Source organism: Lampetra planeri, chromosome 2 (genome assembly GCF_965212315.1).
Source record: "Lampetra planeri chromosome 2, kcLamPlan1.2.h2, whole genome shotgun sequence".
Classification (NCBI taxonomy): Eukaryota; Metazoa; Chordata; class Hyperoartia; order Petromyzontiformes; family Petromyzontidae; genus Lampetra; species Lampetra planeri.
In genome coordinates this window covers 22927648-22950148 of record NC_136108.1, presented here as the reverse complement: position 1 = coordinate 22950148, position 22501 = coordinate 22927648, and the positions used below count along the sequence as shown (strand labels likewise).

Genomic DNA, 22501 nt, shown 5'->3' with positions numbered 1-22501 from the left:
GTTTGAGAAATGTGACGTCACATCAAAATGCGCAACTTTAAATAAATATAGACAACACGTTCTACTTAATTAAATAGACTTTTAATAAATGTTTTCTCCTACAACATCAAAGTGCAGCGCCACATTAAATACGCACTTCAATGGTAATAAATTAAAGCGATTTGAAGCATGTTTAATTTTATTTTTGGGGGGAAGATCTTTGTGACGTTATATTTGAGGGGGGGGGGTCTGACTTTTTGTGACACCGTGTGACGATGGGGGGTGGTCAAAAATCGTCCAAAATCGCGTGACGTCATTTATGGACGACCCCTATGGAGCAAGTAACTTCGCACTTTCCCAAATATAAATTTGAAAGCAGTATATCTGAAATTCACCAACTCTCAGACAAAGCAATCAAATGTTAAATTCACTTAGACAAAGGAAATCATCATCATGTGCTTTTTTAATTTGACTTGACTTCACAAACACAATCTCCACGTCTCAGGAGAGGAAGCTTAATTTGACATGCAATGGTGATGGACATTTTGACGAAGCAGTCAAGTCAACATAACTCATGGCAATGCACTTGAGTCGACATTAATCCGGCTCCTGTGATTACAGCCACCTAGCAGCCAACGACATCAACTCTCTCTATAAGCTGTGGAACGGGCAATTGGGATAACAGATGAAATGTACATACAGTACATCATCCGTTTGCTATATTCATCCCGTACTTATACGATGTATAAAGTAAATAACCTTTATGTTGTGGAAGCCTGTGATGGGCAGAAACAATTAAAATAGGCTCAGAAATCAGTCTTGATGTCACTGTCTCCTAGAAGCAGCTGCTGTTCCCAACATTTTATCTGCCACCACTGTGTTAGAAATGAGGAAGTCTGCATTTCCAAGAACAATAATTAATATGAATGTTTCTCGTGTCCTGCCAACAGCCATGTGGTTTTTCCACGTTTCGAACGGCGAATAGACCATGGCTCATGATGTCGCCTGGTACGTTACCCTGACGAGGTTCTCCAGAATGCATGACTCTTAGGAACCTGCAGAGTGATCAGTGTTGCACGGTCTTTGTTTGACCGTGTAGTCCCACTTCCACGTGTTGACCTTTAATCTGCCAACACCCATTTAGAGGCGCACCTCCAGGTCGACCAGTCGTTTTGTTTGTGTCTGCAGTGAGATGTTTGTCAACATTGATGTGTTTTTAACATCCTTGCTCAGTGAGCAGAGTCGTGTGCATATGTAGCGCTGTAAATAGGGCTACATGTGTACTAATGGGTCGTGCTACTTACCTGCAGTTGCGAACGAGGTCGTCCAGGGGTATATCCTTGGACCGGCATAGGGGCCGCTATATTCCCCAGCTCCGAGACAAAGGGGGACTGCAGGGTCTGCTGGGATCCGCCAGAACCCCCCTCGGAACTCTCTGGAAGGGTGGCGTGGCCGGGGGCGGGCACGCCTTCAGAGCTGTATAAAGCCGGACCTCTGGACGGCTCGGGAGCCAGTGGAAGACTGAAGACCAGCTAGCCAGTTGAAGACTGAAGCGCAGCTAGCTAGGACCCTGGGACTCATCTGACCCGCCATCCTTGTAAGGGCCGGGTCTGAGTCGGCCAGTGGTGCGACCCTAGAACCCTCGGGGCCCGACATCCTTGAAAGGGCTGGGACCAAGCGGGCCAGTGGTCGGGACCTGTACCTTGGCTGCGTCAGGTCAGAACAGCCTCCTCTAGGTCACCCCTAGCCAGAGGACCCAGAGACTGTAGCCCCAGTAGTAGGGCACGTCAATCCGGAGGTGGTACCTCCTTAGGCAGCGGGTGAAGGGGCCGTAACCCCTTCAAGTATTAAGGGTTCGCTACGTGCTGTATCGTAGCCATTGTTAATAAACGTGTTGCCTCCAACCGTTCGTCTCCACTCTCGTAAACAACCCACACTACACCTACAATGCAGCGAGGAAGCTTTTCCAAAATTTCAGGCGGCTTACAGCCACAGTGTGGCCCTGTAGCAGATGTATCATGTCTTCCACCTGTCTTGGTCATTCATGAGTTTTACTTACGGCTGCCATCTAGATATCTGGCCTGGCGATTTTGGAAAGCGAATACAGATTGTTTAATTTGGTTTTGGCCATCCAGTAATACATACGCAGCTGTCATCCAGCACAAAGTGCAGCTACTGTGCGTGAGCTGGTCTTTCCCACACGACACAACTAAACACAAGATGCCGTTATGTTTAGTAACATGGCTGCATCGTGGAAATAGGACAGAGACTTCATTGACCTCAGACTACTTGACCTCAGACTACCTCAGACTATTATTCTGGTCTGTTGAGTTATTACCTGGTTAAGCCAAATAAAACCGAAACAAATCATATAAACTCATTTTTACTCAAACAAGTGTAATGCGAGCGTAAACGGCCTCGCGGATATGACGTAACAGGGGGGAGGAGTTGGGTCACGTGGGGAGAGAGGAGAGCTTTTAAGGGCAGGAACCGGAAGGGCTGGGGGAGAGTGTGGGAATAAAGACAGGAGGAGGCCACGCAGGGCAGGAGGTGGAAAGTGGCGTGATCGCCACAGGTCGGGACTCGGCACCGTTGGCCAGCGGTGTCCGGGCACGGAGGAGGCGGAGAGCCAGCAGCGGGGCTGCATAGAGAGCAGCCGTGGGGCTGCAGGTCGGGGACAGAGAGGCTGAGGGAAGAGCCAGCAGCGGGGCTGCATAGTGAGCCAGCAGCAAGTCTGCAGGAGCGACGGCAGCAGTGGGGCTGCCGAGCAGGAGACGGAGGAGACTCTGAGCGAGACGCCGTGCGGGCAAAGTTGTACGAACCACAATAAAGGACAACGGAGACAGACCCAGTGCAAGAGTCCTTTATTACGCAAGTACTGTCAGTTTATTGAAATTACTCGATCAGAAAAACACATTTAACATGTATTTTATGAAATATATTATTTAATCCCCCCCCCCAGGATTTAACACAAAGTATCCAGATCCCAGTAATCTTCACAGATCGCAACACCCCCCCCCCTACAAAAATAGAACCCGCCCACGGGTAACCCATGAATCATGAAAACGTGAACATATTCCCCCTTATGCCATATCCCCATAATTTATGTAGTCATAAAGTGTAAGACAATAAAACTTTTGTCCCCATATACACGTGAACAAAGAAAAATGTACCCCTACACACCAAAACACAAACAGCAACGAAGTTATTGCAATATAAACAAATGTGAATAAAATGAAACGTTTAAAAAAAATTCTCCAATAAAATAAATCCGACAGAATAAATGCATCATATATACACTATGAACTTAACTATGGTAGCAGCTAACGAGGAACGATTAAGTCACCATTGGAACCTCCTTTGCTAGTAGCAAAATATGATAATTGTTTTTTTATCCTTTTATCTGGCAACAAAACTGACACCTTTTTTTACAAGGAGTCATGTTTGCATTTACCACAATACCTGCAGCTGGAATGCAAACAAAAAACACAACTTTGATAATGTATGCACTGTCCTTGAAATTGATTGGTCCACACCCGAGACAGCTTTTCTTAGAGCCCAGTCTCACATGGTGTTGAACCAGATGATGCCAAAAGGCGCACAACTCAAAGACAATGCACCATCAGAGTATGAGAGCTCGGGGTAAGCATTTATACCATTGGAACCTCCTTTGCAAGTAGCAAAATATGATAATTGTTTTTTTACCCTTTTATCTGGAAACAAAACTGACACCTTTTTTTACAAGGAGTCATGTTTGCATTCACCACAATACCTGCGGTCGGAATGCAAACAAAAAACACTGCAAACCTTCTGGCTAGTATTAAAGGTTTGTTCATGAAGCCATCCAGATATATAAACATAGACATAACTTCAACTGAGAAGATGGATACAAATTGAGCAATCATTGGAATGATGTTATTAACCAGGTAAAACCTTAATTGTTTATGGTTGTTCCATCATATCTGCCGAGTACTAGTCTATTTTTCCGAGTTAATTTCCCCCGGCATCCCCAGCGTTTGGAATTGCTGCTGCATTGGCATTGTTGCTTCATTGGCATTGTTGCTGCATTGGCATTGTTGCTGTATTGGCATTGTTGCTGCATTGGCGTGGTTGCTGAATTGGCATTGTTGGTGCATTGGCACTCGTGCACCGCCCGTGTTTCCGAGTTAACTTCCCCCCCGCATCCCCAGCTCGCTCGGCCTCCCACTTCCAGCCCCACCCACTTCCCCCCGTCCAGCTTCACGTCCCTCTTTTAGCGTCCACGCAACGCTTCCCTCCACCCCCCCTCTCTCTCTGCCCCTTTCCCCTCCCCCCTCTCTTACCTATATAGCCTCTTACCACGGCATCTCTCTCCTACTTCAGCAAAAACAAATATTGCTGTGGTTTTCCCACCTGATGATTGCTTGTGTTGCAATCGAAACGTCGTGATTTGTTTTTATTTTATTTCTAACTACGTGACTTTACTGAAAGAACCAAAGAGTAAGGAAGAAAAATGTTGTCCTTGGTCTATAAATTATTTTTTTGGTGCCCCCTTATCCAAACATAACCAGTAACTAATGTATCTGCAATTGTTTCCGCCTTCTGGTCAGGCATGGGACAAGCTATGGGCCAACATGAAAAATATTCCATGCCAACCAACAGGTAGAGATTTATCTTCTTGGTTCTTTCAGTAAAGTCACGTAGAAGTAATAAAATAATAAAAATAAAACATAATAAAATCAAATAATTCTCACGACGTTTCGGCTACAACGCAAGCAGCCGTCTTCAGGTGAAGAATGAGACACTGCCAAGCTAGGAGCTTATATATAAGCTGAGTTGGAGGTGGAAGAAGAAGAGAGCCTTAACAAAAGAATGTGCATATCAAGAGGAATTTAGCATATTCATGGGAAATGTGTAGGAGGTGGGCGGGGGGGTTTCAAAGTCATATTATGCCCATGCATTATGCAGGATCAGCAGCACCAAAGGGAGGGGGGGGTAGCATTAACAAAGGGAGGGCATGTTAATAGTATGTAGAAGCAATGAAGCATGTGAATGGGAAAACGGTGGCAGGAGATCCGCAGCGGAGCAAATAATTCATTCCCTGTGGAGAACACAAGATACACAGTTAATGCCAGTGAGTGGACTGCGGTCTGAAAGTCACCATAAACGTGAACAACAATCAGTTAAGATCCGAAGTGGTTTATTACGTCCTTCCAATGATTGCTGAGCCAGAATCCATCTTCTCGGTTGAAATTGTCTCTGTGTTTGTATATGTGGATCGCCTCATGAACGAATCTCTCATGGTAGCCAGATGGCTTGCAGAGAACCTCTGTCTTGGAGAAGTCAATGTCATGTGAACCCACTGAATTGTAACAGTGATGTGCCACGGCTGAGGTGTTTGTCCTACCGTGTTTCAGGTCAGCTTTATGTTCACGGATGCGGTCCGAGACATGGTAGAGATTTCCCGATGTGTGTTTTTGGTAGGGATCCAATAATACCCAGCACAAATAGTTCATTAATACGTGACACTGGTATTGACTGCAGTGGATATTGTATTGTATTGGACAAATAGACGTTTTACGGTTTGCACAGTCTTCACATTGTGCAACCCGCTGAGCCACATCAGCAGTCATTCCCCACCAAAAATATCGTAAGCGCATAGTATTTAATGTTGTTGATACTACCATGTGTAACAATCTTCGTTTGTGAAATTCGTCGGGGACGACCATGTATCGTCGCTGTAAGCCACGTCCCAGTGCATGAATAGATTTTGCTAGAAAACATTGCTGTACAAGGTGGTAAATGGTCTTATTTCTGCATGGGTTCCAGAGATACTTTTTTATTCATTTGTGATCCTTTTCTTGGAGATGAATCCAATCAGACAGAGACAGCTCCAACTCAGTGTCTCTGGTAGTAAAGATGACTGTGATGCCTCCAATGATGCATCTACATTTAAAAGTGGCTGCAATGCAATCGACGACATGTCAGAGGATGACTGTGGTATGCCCGATGGCATGAGCAAACGCGTCAAGGAAGCCACAAAAGGAGATGCATGTGGTGTGGTGGGCTTGCACCATCCGGCAAAAAGAACACCCTACCTCTTCGGTGGTGCTGGACAGTAACGCTGTGGTGGACGCGAGCAATTCCATGGGGGGAACGGCCAATTCCTTTTGACTTTTCCCCTCATGGTGCTTGCAGCCACCACAGCGGCCAATGGGGGCTCTGGATGGGTGCGAGGGGTTGGTAACACTTCCACCTTCAACCTAACTACCACTAAAACACGTGTTAAAAATCTAACTAAACTTGTGCCAGAGGCCCCAGGGGGGCAGGCGTCTATGACGTCTCCTGGCCAAACCCCATTTGGCGGAGCCAGTAAACTGAATCCTTACCCTCGGGGTTCCTCCAGAAACAGTAAAAAACCACGAAGGGTGGCCACGTGGAATGTTCGGACGCTCAATGCGGAGGAGAGGCTGCCACTTCTCTGTCGGGAGCTGGACCGGTACCGCCTGGATCTCTGTGGTATTCAGGAGGTCCAATGGACCGGCTCTGGCTCCTGCCGCCATGAGGGGTGCACAGTCCTCTACTTGGGGTAGGAGACTGCCAAACAACAGAGAGTGGCTCTTCTTCTGAACAAAATAATGAAGGGGGTGTGGGAGCATGGCGGTGAGGTGTGGGAAGCTGTAAGTCCCAGGCTACTTTGGGCTCGCCTTCCCATCAACCAGAGGTCGAGGAGTGGTGGTCGTGGTTACTTATGCCCCCACTGAAGACGAACATCCGTGGAGGGATGCAGGCAAGGCCAATGAGTCAGATGCCTTCTATCACCTCCTGTCACAGGTGTTAGCTACAGTGGCCCCTAGGGATAGAGTCATCTTGTTGGGTGACTTCAATGCCCGAGTTGGTCAAGATGCTGGCACCATGGTCTGGTGTGATTGGAAGGCATGGGCCAGATCAGCTCAATAACAACGACAGCAGGCTGCTAGACTTTTGTACAGCCCATGGACTTGTAATTTCCAACATGCTTTTCCAGCATCAACGCATCCACCAACATCATGGACGCATGCCGGGTCCAAGCAAAAACATCTGCTGGACTATATAGTGATGGAATAGCGGATGCATGGGCCCATGTCCTTGACACCAGGCAGGACCTACCATGGAGCTGATCTGCCCACTGACCATCGGCTTGTCATCTGTAAGATGTGCCTGCCATTGAAACCCACAGTGGCCTGGTCTCAGCTAGCTGATGAAAGTTGTGGGAATTTCATCATCACTTGCAGCTGGGGTTTGCATCCTCCCTGACTCCTCCTGACGCCAAGGGAAAATGGGCGAGGTTTAGGACTGTGGTTCATGCAGCTGCAATGACTGATTTGGGTGCACGGTCCAAACCTCCCCAGAGACCCTGGCTGACAGAGGAGGTGTTCCAGCTGGCTGAGAAAAAGCGACAGGCCCACTCTCACCATCTACAGCATCCCACGTCAGAGAATGAGGCTGACAGCAGCCTTTACTCTGGAGGTTCAGAGAGCCGTGCAACGCTACAACGTCGGGGGTTGCTAAGGAGATGGAATCTGCCTCAGTAGCCCGCGATAAAAAAATCACTCTTTAACTCCATCAAAAAGTAACTTGCAGTGCTAAAACTATCACCATCATTAGGGAAAAGAAAGGTGATCCAATCGCCGACCCCAGGAACAAGTTTGCAGAATTGCTGAGCATTTCTGTGAGATCTTGGGGGAGGGGGAATCCCTCAGCCTGGAAAACATCATGTGGCAAAGTGGGATGACCCTCCTGAGGCTGCGGTGCCTCAAATATTGGAAGAAGTGGTCACCGCCTGTGGGTGGCTGACTGAAGTTCCATTTGTTGAGGAAGTACGGAAGGTGATCCAGAGTCTGAGACCAGAAAAAGCACCAGGCAGAGATACAGTGTTAAAGGCGAGCGTTTGGGCTGACAAATCAGTGTCAGGGGCGAGCGTTGGGCGTTAGTGCCGCGGTAAGGAAAGATAAATGGAGATGGAGGGTTTGTGTTGAGGTGAAATTGAAAAATAAAGTTTACACACACATACACCAGAAATGGAGAGCTAATCAGCATCATTTAGTACAATAAAATAGATGGTAATCTCGTAGAAGTAAAACAAAGAGGGAGGGGGTGATAATTTCGGATGCAACCCTATTTTCCTCAAAAGGTATATTATTTTTCAAACGCACAACATGCCATTTTCCAGGAATGTAACCCCCGCGTTTGGGGAGGTCTGCCTGTATCAGAACTCAGACCGACCTCATGGCAGAAATATTGACATATTTACATAGCAAGTGTTATGAATCATTACAAATATATGAATATTAATTTTAAAAAGCTATGCAATAGCAGGTTGCATACATATAGTTCCAAACTAAATAGAGAATATACTGGGGAAAATTATACCCATTCAAGTGACATAGAAGCAATATAGCCACCCCCCTTTTTCTAGGAGCCTAAATCGGAATGTGGTGATGGTCTCGACTGCAGCACAGCGTTGAGGCTGGTCCAGAAGACGGCGCGTTTTCTCTCCTCCGCCGGCCACTCCAGGTAGGTCTTGTTGCTGAGGAGGCGGCGGAGTTTGCAAAACTTGCTTGGCAGCGAGTCCTTGGGCAGCGGCTCGAGCAGCAGCAGAACGAGCGAGTCTTGGTTCTCCTCCACCATGCGGTGCTGTGCAAAGTACAGCTCGTAGTGGCACCACTCGCTGTTCACAAAATTCCTGGAGAGTACGAACAGGGTCTTGGACGACTTCTCGATACACTCAATGATGTTGTCTACGATCCAATGTCCAGGTGTGAAGTCTCGCTCGTGGATGCACAGCCGCAGGTCAGGGTTCGAATGCTCAAGTGTCGGCACCAACATGTTCTGCACCCACTCGGAGTCCAGGTGGCTGTAAGAGATGAACGCGTGATACTCGAAAGGGAGATCCTCTTCTCCTGAAATTAATTTGTATCTCCTTCTCTTTGCAGACACCCAAATAAAACCCATGCGTATGTACCATATGGCATCAAGATAATGTCCAATGCCGATGACAAGGGCTATGACGACCACTGTAACAACAACACTGACAGAAATTGCAATTATTCTGTCGCAGTTTAAAATATTAGGGTTGAAGTAATTCATTTCCTTACCAGACAAATATTCTGGGTAGCTGCATGTGTAATCGTTTGGCCAGCCATGTAGAAGTGTTTTATTAAAACGTTGCCGGAACCAGTAAAGGTCACACATGCAGTAAAACGGATTGTTTCCAAGGGTAATTGACTTAATTTTCTGGAGGTGCTGGAATGTGCCTTGACCAATGATGCCCAACGCATTATAGTCCACATATAAAACCTGAAGAGATTGGGATTTTACATCAGAGGAAATATACTTTATGAGATTCCCAGTGAGATGGAGCTCCTGCAGAGATGTTGCATTGGTCAAGATGTAATTGGGAAATCTCTCCAATCTTGTGTAGGAGAGGTCTAAAAACTTGAGGTTGGCAGAAGTGCAGATTACAGACTCTTTACTGATCTCATTGTTACGAAGGATCAACCTCTCGAGAGAGGATGGCCACCTACACTCTTCGATGTAATTAATGCCATTGTAACTCACGTCCAGTGAATTGATGCGAGGCATGAGGGACACCATTTCTGATATTTTCTTGAGGTCTTTGAAATAGTTGTGACTTATGATCAGTTCAGTGGCTTCAGGAAGGATCACCGTGTAATTACAGGAGTCCCACCAGAGGCCACCCTCATTGAGAAGATTTCTGGAGAAATCTAGCTGCTTAATGGCTTTCATCTTCATGAAAAAGCAGTCTACTTTGTTCATGCCCGTGTTAGATATCTTTAGTTGGGATATATTTGGAAAGAGTGTCATATTTACTATAAAAATAGGGTACGTCATATTTAGATGAAATATTGAATCTATCACTATTTTCTTGAGAGGTGACAGTTTTGTTACATTTTTTACACCGTTAAATATTACAGGATAGTGGTCAGTGTAAGAAGAATTTTTAAATACAAGCATTGTCAACTCTGATAAGTATATATTTTTGAGCAAGTTACTTACTTCTTTATCAGTAAAGTTTGCTTCAATTAGCGTCATATTTTTTAGTAAATTACTTGATCCAAGACCTTTGAAGAAATCTATAGATGCGTTTTTGAGAGGATTGTTCAAAATTCTAAATATTTCAAGCTCAGAAATGTGTGTATTATTCAGGTCCGTCAACATTTTTGATAAAACGAGTGGGTCCTTGTCAACAGAGACGTTCATGTTAAGTTTTTCCAGAGATCGCAAGTGGGTAAGAGCCCCAGTCTCGTAAACCCAAAGAGGCGAACCAGTGTTCAAGTTCAAGTATTTTAGGGGGACGCTTTCCAGTGCTTGGAAGTCAGACGCATTTAGTGCTGTGGTTTTTGGCGTTCCGATGGTGAGGTCTCGTAGGTTCGACATTCTGGAGAAATCCTCTCCCAAAGCAAATGAGGTGTAGTTGTTCATGGAGATATTGAGAACTTGCAGGTTTGGGAGGCTACCAAGAGCCTCTCCAGGCTTCTCTGAGAGGTTGTTCTGGCAGAGATCCAGGTAATATAAACGTTTGAGGGTGGCCATTGCTTGGGGATGTATCTTCTGAATGTGGTTAAAGGCCAAGGTGAGTACTTGCAGGTTTGGGGTACTGGAGAAATCCCCGACTTCAAGAGCCTTTATGTTGTTGTAGGACAAGTCGAGAAGAGTGATATCAGCTGAGAGACCCCGAGGCACGTATGTCAGCCCATGATGTGAACAGTCTGCAGTTAGACCCTCGTCTTTGATGTGGCATTGTGAATCAGGATCGTTCATCTCTCTCAATGAGGCTTCTATAAACCCCATTATACAGAGGATCACAGGAGTGCACATCAACATTCTTCTGGCCAGCTTGACTTTAAAAGCCATCTGTAAGATAAAATATAACACCATTAGCAAATTCACCTTTCTTGTCAGTAGGTAATACAGTAATCCCTTGCCAACCGCGAATTTACCAATTGCTAGATTTGAGTATACCCATATTTACTTCTGTATATCTGTTTACCAAACACGAACATCTCGGTTTGAGCATACACAATCGCATCCGCCATGTTGTCTCGCCGACTGCTGCGAGACGCGAGGCACCTCTGGGTCTGTCGCTACCCAATCCTCTTTCTTCCTTCTTCACATTGCTACCTCCACGATCGGTCAGATTCACGCTCCGTCTCACGAAATAATTGTACAGTATTTAAATTTACCAAACGCGGCCTGGAAATGTCAGTATCCACGAGCAAAGCACGGTGTTAAGGAAATCACATGACGCTGTTATTATGTCGTTGCATTACTGCATGACTTCATTGTATTGCGTGGCGTCATTGTTACAAATTTCGCAGGTCCGTGGTGCTGCTTAGCTGATCAGCTGCCCGTCTGTTTTTTTGTACAGTACTATACGGTACATGTTAATTTTGCCCTTTATCATGGACCCAAAGCTTGCAGAGAGTTGTGAAGGTGAGTGTTGCGTCTGTGGCCCGGTAGACGAGGGTCGGGCTGAGCCCGTCCGCTTAGCCAGCCCTTTACCCATCATCTCGTTGTCATCGTCATCATCATCGTTAATATTGAAGGTATGGAAAGTTAATGTCAAGTATATTAATGGTGTATTGTGTTGTTGTGCAATGTACTTTATTTTATTCGGCGTTTAGTTAATAAACAGTAAACTTCGTTAAGTCTGACCGCTGCCGCGGTTACCCTAACCCCCTAGCCCCTGTACTTTACCAACAGCGAATTTACCAATCCTCGCGGTTGGCAAGGTATTACTGTCTAGACTTTCGGCAATCCCTCAAGCGAGCATTTAAAAAATATAGTGTATAACTACTGTACTGAGCTTCCAAGAGAAATGTTCACGATTTTCATCATGGATGTATTTTTTTAGCTCAACATTACTTTCACATTGATAATTTACACTAAATGTGATGTTAAAATGCAATGTGGTGTTAAGCCGATTGTCGTGTAGTGTAAGTTTTGTATAGTGCTGTACTAAAATAGGAGTGAGTAATGGTTAGCACGTTGTACTATGACTCCAGAGATAACGGCAGTGGCGAGTAATATCTGATTAAGTGCTGGGCGTGCACATCATAAACTTGTACTGAACAACACGCTGAAGTGTGTCCAAACAACATCCATGACCAACATGGCAAGTTGAGACCTTCATCCAGCAGTGGATTGACAAAGGGCTGTTGGGACTATTATTTTTATAGTCCTGTGTTGGCCACATCGTATTGTACCGTGATCCCACTCGGGACTTATTGGACCTACAAGGGTCAAAGGGTCACATGAACTCTGGACGGACGCACATAATTATTTTGTGTTATGGTTTATATAGGTTTGAATTAAACTAGGACCCATGTCTTAAAGAGAGGGTCCTAGCCTACAGTATAAACATCTGGCTATTTACCAGCATTGGTTCAAGCAAACCTGACTGCTGATGAGCCACTGAATGTCGAAACCGGCTCGGAGTTTGCTGCTCTGAAGGTGATGACGTCACGGGGTTTCCCACTTTCGGGGATGATACTGGCAAAAGGTCCCATAGATATAAGGCTTTGATACTTGCATGGCCTTTGTACGGTCTCTCTTTTTGTGTTGTTCTCTGGTCTAACACTGGTGGTGAGACAAGGCCAGAAAGAAAGTTGTCTGGTGTAGGCCAATCGGTGTCAAAAGACAATGCATATCCCCCCATTGGCTATGGACCAGGACCGGCAGAGCCAATCATCGTGACGAGTTGTGATCCGTCAGCGACCCGGATATATCCTCACATTACACATATATTATCAGAGCATGTTTGTTTGCAAGTTTTGACACAAATGTACATAGCCAACTTCTCTGTGATGGCCGTTCATCACCTCTCACCTATCTCGCCTCTCTTTTTGACCCCCTCCTGCTCTTCATTCACAATCTTCTCTCTGTCTCTCTGTTCGCTCTCCTCCCTGTGCCTAATCCCGTTTTTGGTTCAAATCCCTCCTGGCATCCCACCACTGGAATCAACTTCCCCTGTACATTATTCATCACTGTCCATAGACCCAACACTGCCCATAGATTAACACAGTGCACAAACCCAACACTGGCCATCGACTCAACACTGCCCATAGACTCAACACTTACCATAGACTCAACACTGCCCATAGACTCAGCACTACCCATATACCCAACACTGACCAGAGACCCAACACTGCCCATAGACTCTATACCACACCATGGAATCAACACTGTCCCTGTACATTAAGCAATCCCCCTTCTTAACCCCTTTACATTCCACTCTTAATATCTTAATACTCCACCACTTATAATAATATGGTTTTCCCCTTTTTTCTGGCAACAAAACTGATACCTTTTAACAAGGATTCATGTCTGCATTAACCACAATACTTGCAGTCAAAATGCAAACAAAAAACACTATGATAATGTATGCATTGTCCTTGAAACTGATTGGTCCACACCAAGGGACGGCTTTCTCCATCGCCCATTCTCTTCATCTTCCCTCACTCCGCCACCCTGTCCCGTCCCTCCCCTATAGCCCTTTCATGAACTCACGTGCCCTCTGTTATGTTCATTCATTCCTCAGCCCTTGCACTGCCCTTGCCAACAAAATCGCTCAGGTTTTATTACCGATTTTAAACTCTTTAAAGCGCCTTTAGCTAAGATGCTCTAAAAATATAAGATAAGACGCCACTGCGTTGGCAGTGGTGCACAAGCACAAATAACACAAAACCCTCACCGTATTTGTCAATGACAACAACAACACGTTGGCTTTAAAAGGTAAAACAAATTTACATCAGGGTAACATTGCGGGCAATGGTTGTTCTTTGAAGAAGGCCCATTTCCACACACCGTGTTTGTTGATGAATGCGTCCGAGTCTGTGTGCAATCCAGTTAACCTGCACATCGCCCGCACATCTCACCACCCAAGTCTGGACTCTCGCACGCTGACCACTGACCCCTCGGTCGGACCCGAGGGGGACGGCAGCTCGAGTTCTGCTCACCTCCGCAGCGTGGAGATGTGAGGAGGGCGTCGGTTCGGTTGAGGTTCAGGTGGCAGAGTGGCTCCCTTGTCCCCCGATGAGGCCCAAGGCAACCGATCCCCCCTCAAACTGCCGTGGTCACTGCGAGCGTCCAGGACAGGACGAGCCGTTTGCGGCTTCCCACAACGCCAGGTCACTTTTTATACTTCTGTCATAAACGTGACGTGGAAAACAAAAACAACACAGCTCTGCCAATGGCACCGAACGACTGTCGCCATCTCCAAGGTGATTATCACGGGCGCCGGCTGCTGCAACGGCATCGCCGGGGGTCAGTTGTGGTGGGTGCAGCTGTCGGTGCGCTGGGTGCCGGTCACAAGGTCGCTTCGCTGAACAGAGAACTACTGAGCAGAGTGCAGTTTACGCTTGGGCCAGCGATTTCTATCAGCGGTGGTAACGCGTGTCTCTTCACAGCAATCAGGGCTTGGGTTCATCGTATTGTATAGTTGGTGTCATAATAATGGTGTACATACAGCATCATTCATGTAAACTGCACAATCCACAAATACACGGAGGTGTATATATATATCGAGATGTTTTCAGTCAATTAATGAATGTTTACACGTGTGGATGGAAACCGGAGCACTCGGAGAAAACTCACGCATGTGAGGGGGCAACACTAGATACAGATTGGACAGATAGAGATTAGTCCACATTCTGGCAAGCTGAATTATGGCACCTCCTCGACGTCCTTGGGAAGGGAGTTTATCAACATCCGTGTGTGATCCACCAACCCTCGCTGCTGGCTGCAGAGCGCTGGATTAGCAGCCATATGCAGCAGCGTACCCACAACCGCCACCTGCCATGGGATCGATTCCCGACTCTGGTGCCTTTGTTTGGAGTCATGATTTTTAGATGTTGCAGTTTTACTCTGTGATGGACGCATCTGTGTTCACAGTCTGGATAGGTCCACTCAATTCACATGGATCGAAGCCAGAACAGTAGATCTTGGCACTGCAATGTCACAATATTGCCGCAGTTGTAGTTACCAGGAAGAAGTGAGCTATTACTATTGTAGGACCTGTACTGACGCGACAGCTTCTTTGTCCTTCTCGGTTCTTTATTAACGCGTATAGTTCACATCTCCGTCGGCATCACTCAATGTCCTTCCATTCTCTTCAACGCACAACTCCCCATCAACATCACTCAATGGCCCTCCGTTCGCTCGCTCCGCTGGCTTTGCTCGCTCTCCCTCTGCTCCTCTCCTCCAGCGACCTCCCTCTCTCCAGCTCGGTCGCTCTTTGTTCTCTCTGCCGTCTCACTCCGTCGTAGCTTTTCCACCAAGGTCCGTTACTCCGCTGCTATCCTATACTGTAATTCTCTTTATCCGCTGCTACCATACTCTGTCTTCTCTTTATCCACTGCTACCGAATACTATCTCTCTCTGTCCACTGCTACCGTATACTATACTCTCTTGTCCACTGCTGCTCCGTCTCTTCCTCTATCCGTCTCTTGTCCCAGGCACCAACCAACTCCCGTTTCTCCCCACGCTCTTTGCCTTTATCCCCGAACCAATTTCCCTTAATCAATTAGATCATCCCCCGCTCCTCCATTCGCCCCCAGCCCCCAGCCTCACGTGGTGTTGTTATTGTAGACATCGAGGCGCCAATTCCCGACACCCATTCCTCTCGTCCAATCACCGGCCTGCATCCTCGATTATCCCGAACACCTGCAGGCCCCCCTTAATTACCTTACCACCTTAATCGGTACAATAACAACAGTGTGTCGCCCTGCTCCCTGTGTCCCCGTTTGCCCTCACTGTCCGCCGCGTGCCCGTATCACAATCCAACGCGTGACGTGTGTTTCTCAAGTCCTACACTATTATTGTTAATGGTTAAAATACCGAATATCTATTTCATTGTAAAACTTTTTCTGAAAATACAGAAATTAAATTCAGTTTATCAGATGACTAATACAAATTTATTCCCAGAAGCTATTGGGATGTCATTTTTGTATACGTTTTCATGTGTAGAGACAAATATGGTAACGAAGGCATATCATCTGCTAATTTATTTTATTATAAAATCAGAATACCTCAAATGTTCACTGTTTACCACTGTAGGCATGCTAGAGGACTTGTACTGCAACTGCGGACATATTCACTCAGAACCAAACATATCATCATCATTAAAATAACAATGGCCATTATTTACCCAGGAAAGCCTCGTTGAGTCCAGAGATTTTCTCTGGCGTTTACTGCAATCGGGCGAACAATTCCATTAATGTGTTGTTGTCATTGGGCAACTACACAGCCTCATGTGACCCAGGGACGTGCGGTAAGGGGAGGCAGGGGAGGCAGAGCCTCACCTGTCATCCAATAGCTGTTACAAAATAAAAATAAAGAATAATCAAATAAAATAAATATTAAGATTTTTCCACTGATCTGTGTTATAAATATCATTTATGCACGATTCCAATAATTTTTAAAGTCAAAATCGCCAAATTTGTGGAGCTCCACTGCAAATACAGGAAGAGACGAGAGGTGAGGCAGCAACAAGCTCAGCCTCTCTGATTGCGCAACCCCTCAGTAACTGGATGGAGCGCGGGCAAAAAGCGCGTGCCTGTTACTATCTCAGTATGTCACCAATGTAATGTTTGTAGTAGACCCCTTCATTTCATGTCCTCACCTTCCATACTCCAGGTAACTTATTTCACGTATGTGTATAAAGATATTTAGGCTCGCTGGTCTCGTCATGAAACTGCAAGGAAAAAGCACCAGGGGAGGCAGCTATCACATCTGCCTCACTGAGGGGGATGTGTCTAACACGCCCCCTTCAATGAGGCTGCGCCCCCTCCGTGAGGCCACGCCCCCTCCGTGTGTGAATCTGGCTCTGACATAGGCCTCGGCATGGTAAGGTAAAAGTTAAAATGTAAAAAAAACAAGCCTTACCTTTTACAATACAAGCACTCTACCCTACCTTTTACCCTTTAGCAGTTAAGGTAAAAGGTAGAAAGCAACGAGCCTACCTTTACCCTACCTTTTACCCTTACCCCATACAAATTACCCTATTACAGGGTAAATACTGGGGTACTACACATGAAAAAGGTTTATAACGGTAAATGCTAGGTAGAGCGCTTTATACATATAGAATACTCTCGTTTCCAATTTTACACGCTTTCTTTGAACTCACTCTGTTGTTGTTGTTGTTGTCGTTGTTGTCGTATCCTCAAATCTTGTAACTCAATTTTAACCCACTTCCCAATGTGGTATCGACTGTAAACTTGGTATACTTATGTCATACTGATGACAATACTATATTATATCATAAAAAATAAGAAATATATGTTTTTAAACTTTATTTTTTATATGTTATGTTTCAGCTTGGGTCTAATTGTCCACGGTCCACTGACGTTGGCTGTAATTGGCCACGGTCCGTTACGTTATGGCAAGCTTCGGGGCCATTCCTGGAGTCGCGGAGTTCTGCCATTACTAGTACATTTCATAAAAGCGTGTTTTTTAAAAAGTTTTTTAAAAATATTGCTTGTTAAATGGAGGCCACGGACTGCGCCATGGAGCTTTTAGCAGTAAACAAGGTACCGTATTTACCGGGTAATACTTCGCGCTACCTTTACCCTACTGGGTAATTCTTCCGAGCAACCTTTACCCTACCCTTTACCTTACCTCTTGGCATGTCGACACCTTTACCCTTTTACCCGGTAAAAAGGGTAAATTACCTTACCTTGCCGAGGCCTACTCTGACACTAGCCAGTGCCTCCCTAGCCATTGACCTCACCGCACGTCACTGATGTGACCCCAACCCCACAAAGCCAAGGCAATGTGTGGCATGGCTGCCCTCGTGCGTCACATGAGGATACACAATGCAAGCAGTGGAAACGGTCAGCACAGACTTGGATTGCGCGCTCGTTTCTCGTGAAGTGCATTTTGCGTCTGTTTCTCGCTTTCGTATTGGAGCCATTCTCAGTGCACCAATAGTCCAAGGCCTCCCCACGACACGTGGTCATCGGGGTTTTGTTTTACCGTACTTCACCACGTTTGTCAGTGCAGGTTCACTGAAAAGTTCTGATATTATTCAACTCCACTGATGTTAGCCGCAGTTGGGAATTTAACTCATATGGCCGGGTCCAATGTACCAGCGCTCCACACTTTGTTGTGTCGATTCACCTTGTGTCACCTTCAATTTAGTGCTCTGCACCGTAATAAAGAGGGTCTTAAAAAGACTACACCCGGACAAGCAAGCGCCCATATATTTTGTCGCTCTCTAAAGCTAACATTAAGGAAGTGGTTTTACAGTCCTAGTAAACAATACAGATTTTTATAGATTATGTTACCTATAGTTTTGAACTGAGTGTTTTCTTTTATTAACCTAAATATTAAATTCACATCTGTGGATAAACACCAATTACGGAACAACGTTTCATGCATGAGGAAATACAAATGGAGAACACCAGAACATTCTCTAAAAATATAGATATACATTTTTTTTTCCAACACAGCTGCCATAATGTTCTCATTACAATATCTTGTAGAACATCTCATCGTCCTTGTCAACATCCCTACCAAATGTAACAATTCCAGTAGTATTAATTTTAACAGAATAAGGAAATGTAAGTGTTGTGACACTGTTCCTGTTATCATTCATATTTTTTTATTATAAGAACTATGAAATACAGAAGTAGACATAATGTTTGACATTTAATTTGTGAGGGGAAAACACAGTGCACCATCATCATGCATGGTGGCGCAGTGTTAACACGTTACACAGCAATAAGGCACTGAGTTCGATTCATGACTTGGGCACCTTTCAATGTAGAGGTTGTATGTTCTCCCCCTGTTCTGCATGGGTTTCCACCAGGTTCCCCAGTTTCCTCCCATAGCTAAAATAAACCCCCATACAATGTAACTGGTATATGGCAAAAACATCCCCAATGGTGAAAGCTGCATGCAAATGAGTCACACATAGCAGCATTGCCCCTACTGCGAAAAATTGGCAGGACCTTCCTGAAAAACTCTTGAGACTCTGTGAGGCTTTTCTACATAAACCAGCGTTACAACAATCATCGCCGGCGACTGCAATGTGAAGGGTGGGTAAATGGTACAAAGACGAGAGGGTAGGTTAGGTATTTGAACGAGGGAGAACATATTCGTGGGTTGTCACCAGCAGAGTTGAGCACCTGCTTCAAAATACTAGTTTGCAAAATAGAGATGGAAGAGTCCAAACAGAGAAATTAGAAATAAAAAATACTTCCCATGGACTAAGTTCCAGATTGTCAGTAATGTCACCTTACCCGTTAAAATGCAACTCTAGTGAAGACAGGCTGATCTAATTAGAAGGCAAAGCTAATTACAGCAAGTCCTCGCTTAACGCGTGTTCGCACCACACATTTTCGCTATAACGTGGTTTTTCCATTTGGGAACATTCCGCGCAATGCGGAAAATGCACCATTATAATTCGGAACACGCCTCGTTACGCGGAATGCGCACGTTATAATTTGGAACGTGCACCATTATAACGCAGTTTTTAAGCGGTCGATGACGAACTACTTTCTTGATCTGCATGGCTGAGCGGTACAGTGATACAGTACGTGGAATGATACAATAACGCGGTTGAATACCCTCAGTGATTTGTCCCGCCATCTCGCTGTGTGTGCGTACATGTTATCTCGCTAAACTTTTGTCACAACGTGAAATCTACGCGAGCAAGTTGGGGGAATTGGTGGGTGGGGGAATTGGTGGGCGTGCGCCACTCGGCGTGGCGAGTGCCAGCCCAGAGAAGCCCACGCCACTGCCAGGCCCTCGTGCGCCATCATCGCTAGTCTCAGCTCGCAACTCCTCTGAGGCCGTGTCGCACGGTCCTCTACCATGCTCGACTGGGCCACCGCCGGCTCAACCCGGCAAGCCTTGCTCTCTCCCCCGATGTCCTCCTCTGCATGGGAGGACAGCGCTTCCCCCGAGCGCGCAGGGGCTGCTATCCCGGTTACCGGGGGCTGACTGGCAGCACACGGTGGTGGCTCTCTGCACCAGATAGCTCGGCCGACTCCACGTCTGAGTCCCGAAGTGAAGCGTGGGGGGAGGCTGGGAGCGGAGGGGTGGCCCCGAGCCGCACTCGCCTCAAGTGCAGCCTTCCTGAGGGGTGCTCCTCCCCCTCCGAGTGCATCGGCATACACTACAAGCTCATCCCACACCTCGGCTGGGAAACCAGGGGCTAATATTCCATCTCGCATCGTTGAGTAGGGAGTGCCCGTGCGATTGTTGCTTTGTGTGTGTGCATCTACGCTTGTATGTACCTATATGTAACCAGCAACTTGCTTAGTTTCCTGCCACTGTCCACAGTACTTGCGATGTTCTTCATCAACAAATGGTGACAATCAAAATGTCAGTTTCTAACTTGAAGGCAAAGAATTCTCCTGGTTTGCCATCTGAGTTTGATCAACCTGGAATCGATGCAAAACTCGAGACCCTGGCACCAACGTCGGTGGCACAGGTGTTGATGTTCATTGCACTTTTGCCAAATAAGACATCACCATTCAAGGTTCGGTGTATCGGGTGGATTGAATGATACCTGCATGGTCAATCACAGTTCGTCAAGCTGGGTGATAGACAGTCATCGTCTATGCCGTGCCTAGTTGATGTACCACAGGGGACTGCCTCGGGCCCTTCCTATTTTGAACATACGTCTCTCTGATCGCCGATGTCATCTCATCGCATGACAAAGTGCCATCAAAATGCTGATGCACACCATAGTGAAGTCAAAGTTAGATATGGAGAGCCTCGGTATCCTTCAAGATTTCACGTGAGTGGTGCACGTGTGGTTTGCATGAAACGAATTTTTTCTTAATCCAGAAAAATCGGAGGTTCTGCTGGTTGGCACTCAGACTCAGGTGAAAAAATATGTGGGAGGATCAGTCGTGGCGGTCGCAGATTCTGGGATTCAGTTTTCTACTCATCTAAATAGTCTCGGTACCATACTCGACCGGAATGTCATTTGATCACCACGTGCATAATATAGTCAGGTCTTGCGACACATTCAACCACTAATTAGTTGTGACATAGCCAACATGGTGGCGTGTATCGACAAGGATCGATTATAGCAACTCACTACTCTCGAAAACATTTGGCAAAAATATTACCAAGCTGCAACATGTACATAATTCTTTGGCACATGTGACGAGTACTGTAACATTCGACAATGTCTGTCCAGTGCTCGCCAAGCTGAATTGGCTTCCAGTTGCCCAATGAATACATTATAAGGTCGAACCCAGACACAACGTGTTTGGCACGTTTAACCTACTCACGCCGGCTTGTTCCCGCCCTCACAGTCGGACATATTTGCGGAATACACCACGCCGCCGTTGACCCTGGCCATTGACCGAGCAGCCCAACGTTCCTACCAGCTCCCTTTGCAGGAATGTGTTTTAAGGGCACCACGGGGTGACCAGCCCCTCCCCACCCAGCCCCACTCTCCCCACCCAGCCCCTCCCCACCTTCCCCTCCCCACCCAGCCCCACCCAGCCCCTCCCTGCACGACGGACGGACGGACACAATAATCCCCTGTGGGCTGGTGGAACCTGTGGGTTCCTACCAGTAAAATTATTTTATATATATTATGTTTCGGCTTGGGTCTAATTGTCCACGGTCAACTGACGTTGGCTGTAATTGCCCACGGTCACTTACGTTATTGGCAAGCTTTGGGGCCACTTCCTGGAGTCGTGGAGTTCTTCCATTACTAGTACATTTTATAAAAGCATGTTTTTTTAAAGTGTTTTTTTAATATTACTTATTACGTCAATGCTGTGAAACTACAAGGCGCCTGACCTGTCTGGCAACTTTCCCCACTCGTGGGGGTTGCTGCCTTTCTGGTTCTCTTCGAAACACCTCTCGTACTGCCTCGCAGATCTCCACCCTGGTTCGTCCATGCTCATCACCTTTCTACTTCCGATGTGGTTTTCATTGTTTTTACGAATCCCCGCACCTCCGATTAATACGGTTGGCTACGTACGGAGCGAAAGAAGTTCCACATAGTACATGCATTCAAACGCTACAGAAACAAAACGAAATGGATATTATCACTTTAATGCGTTTCTTCGCTTGGGTGCAGAGTTGGGACTGTTCTTGGATGTTGAGACTTAAGAGACTTCTGTGTTGATAACTTTGTTGTTTTTGTTGGTGCTATTTCTTGAATTGTTTATTTTCTGAAGGATTTCACTTGCTTGCTAGTTCCTATAAACAGGATTTGGCCCATATATATAATTAGTGTGCAGCATTGTGGTATGCAATTAACATGACACTACAAATGTTTTTTTAAAATAACATTGCCTTAAGGATAAATATATAAAAGGGCGATGTTCAAGTGCGATGAAGGGCGATTGCCAGTAACGTCGCATGCTATATTTATTTTAAAAGGTCGCAGTGTTTTTGGCGAATGTCTTTTTTTATCAGGGCATTCAGAACACCTACGCGCGACTTTACACCGACCGGTCGTTCTCTGCGCACTTTTGACCTCCCAAACATTACGGAACCTACACCA

The 22501-nt window shown here is 46.1% G+C and overlaps 1 protein-coding gene across 1 annotated transcript; it reads right to left on the bottom strand.

The window, feature by feature from the left end:
* Positions 1-2827: 2827 nt before the first annotated feature.
* LOC144730121 (toll-like receptor 2) lies at positions 2828-14515 on the bottom strand. Its single transcript, XM_078610695.1, has 2 exons — positions 13980-14515; positions 2828-10875 (listed from the first exon to the last, which is right to left on the bottom strand). The coding sequence occupies exon 2, from the start codon at positions 10873-10875 to the stop codon at positions 8413-8415; it is 2463 nt and encodes an 820-aa protein (XP_078466821.1). The 5' UTR covers positions 13980-14515; the 3' UTR covers positions 2828-8412.
* Positions 14516-22501: the final 7986 nt, after the last annotated feature.

Excerpts from the sequence above, each read along its gene's own strand:
- LOC144730121 (XM_078610695.1), bottom strand. The coding sequence starts at position 10,875 with ATGGCTTTTAAAGTCAAGCTGGCCAGAAGAATGTTGATGTGCACTCCT.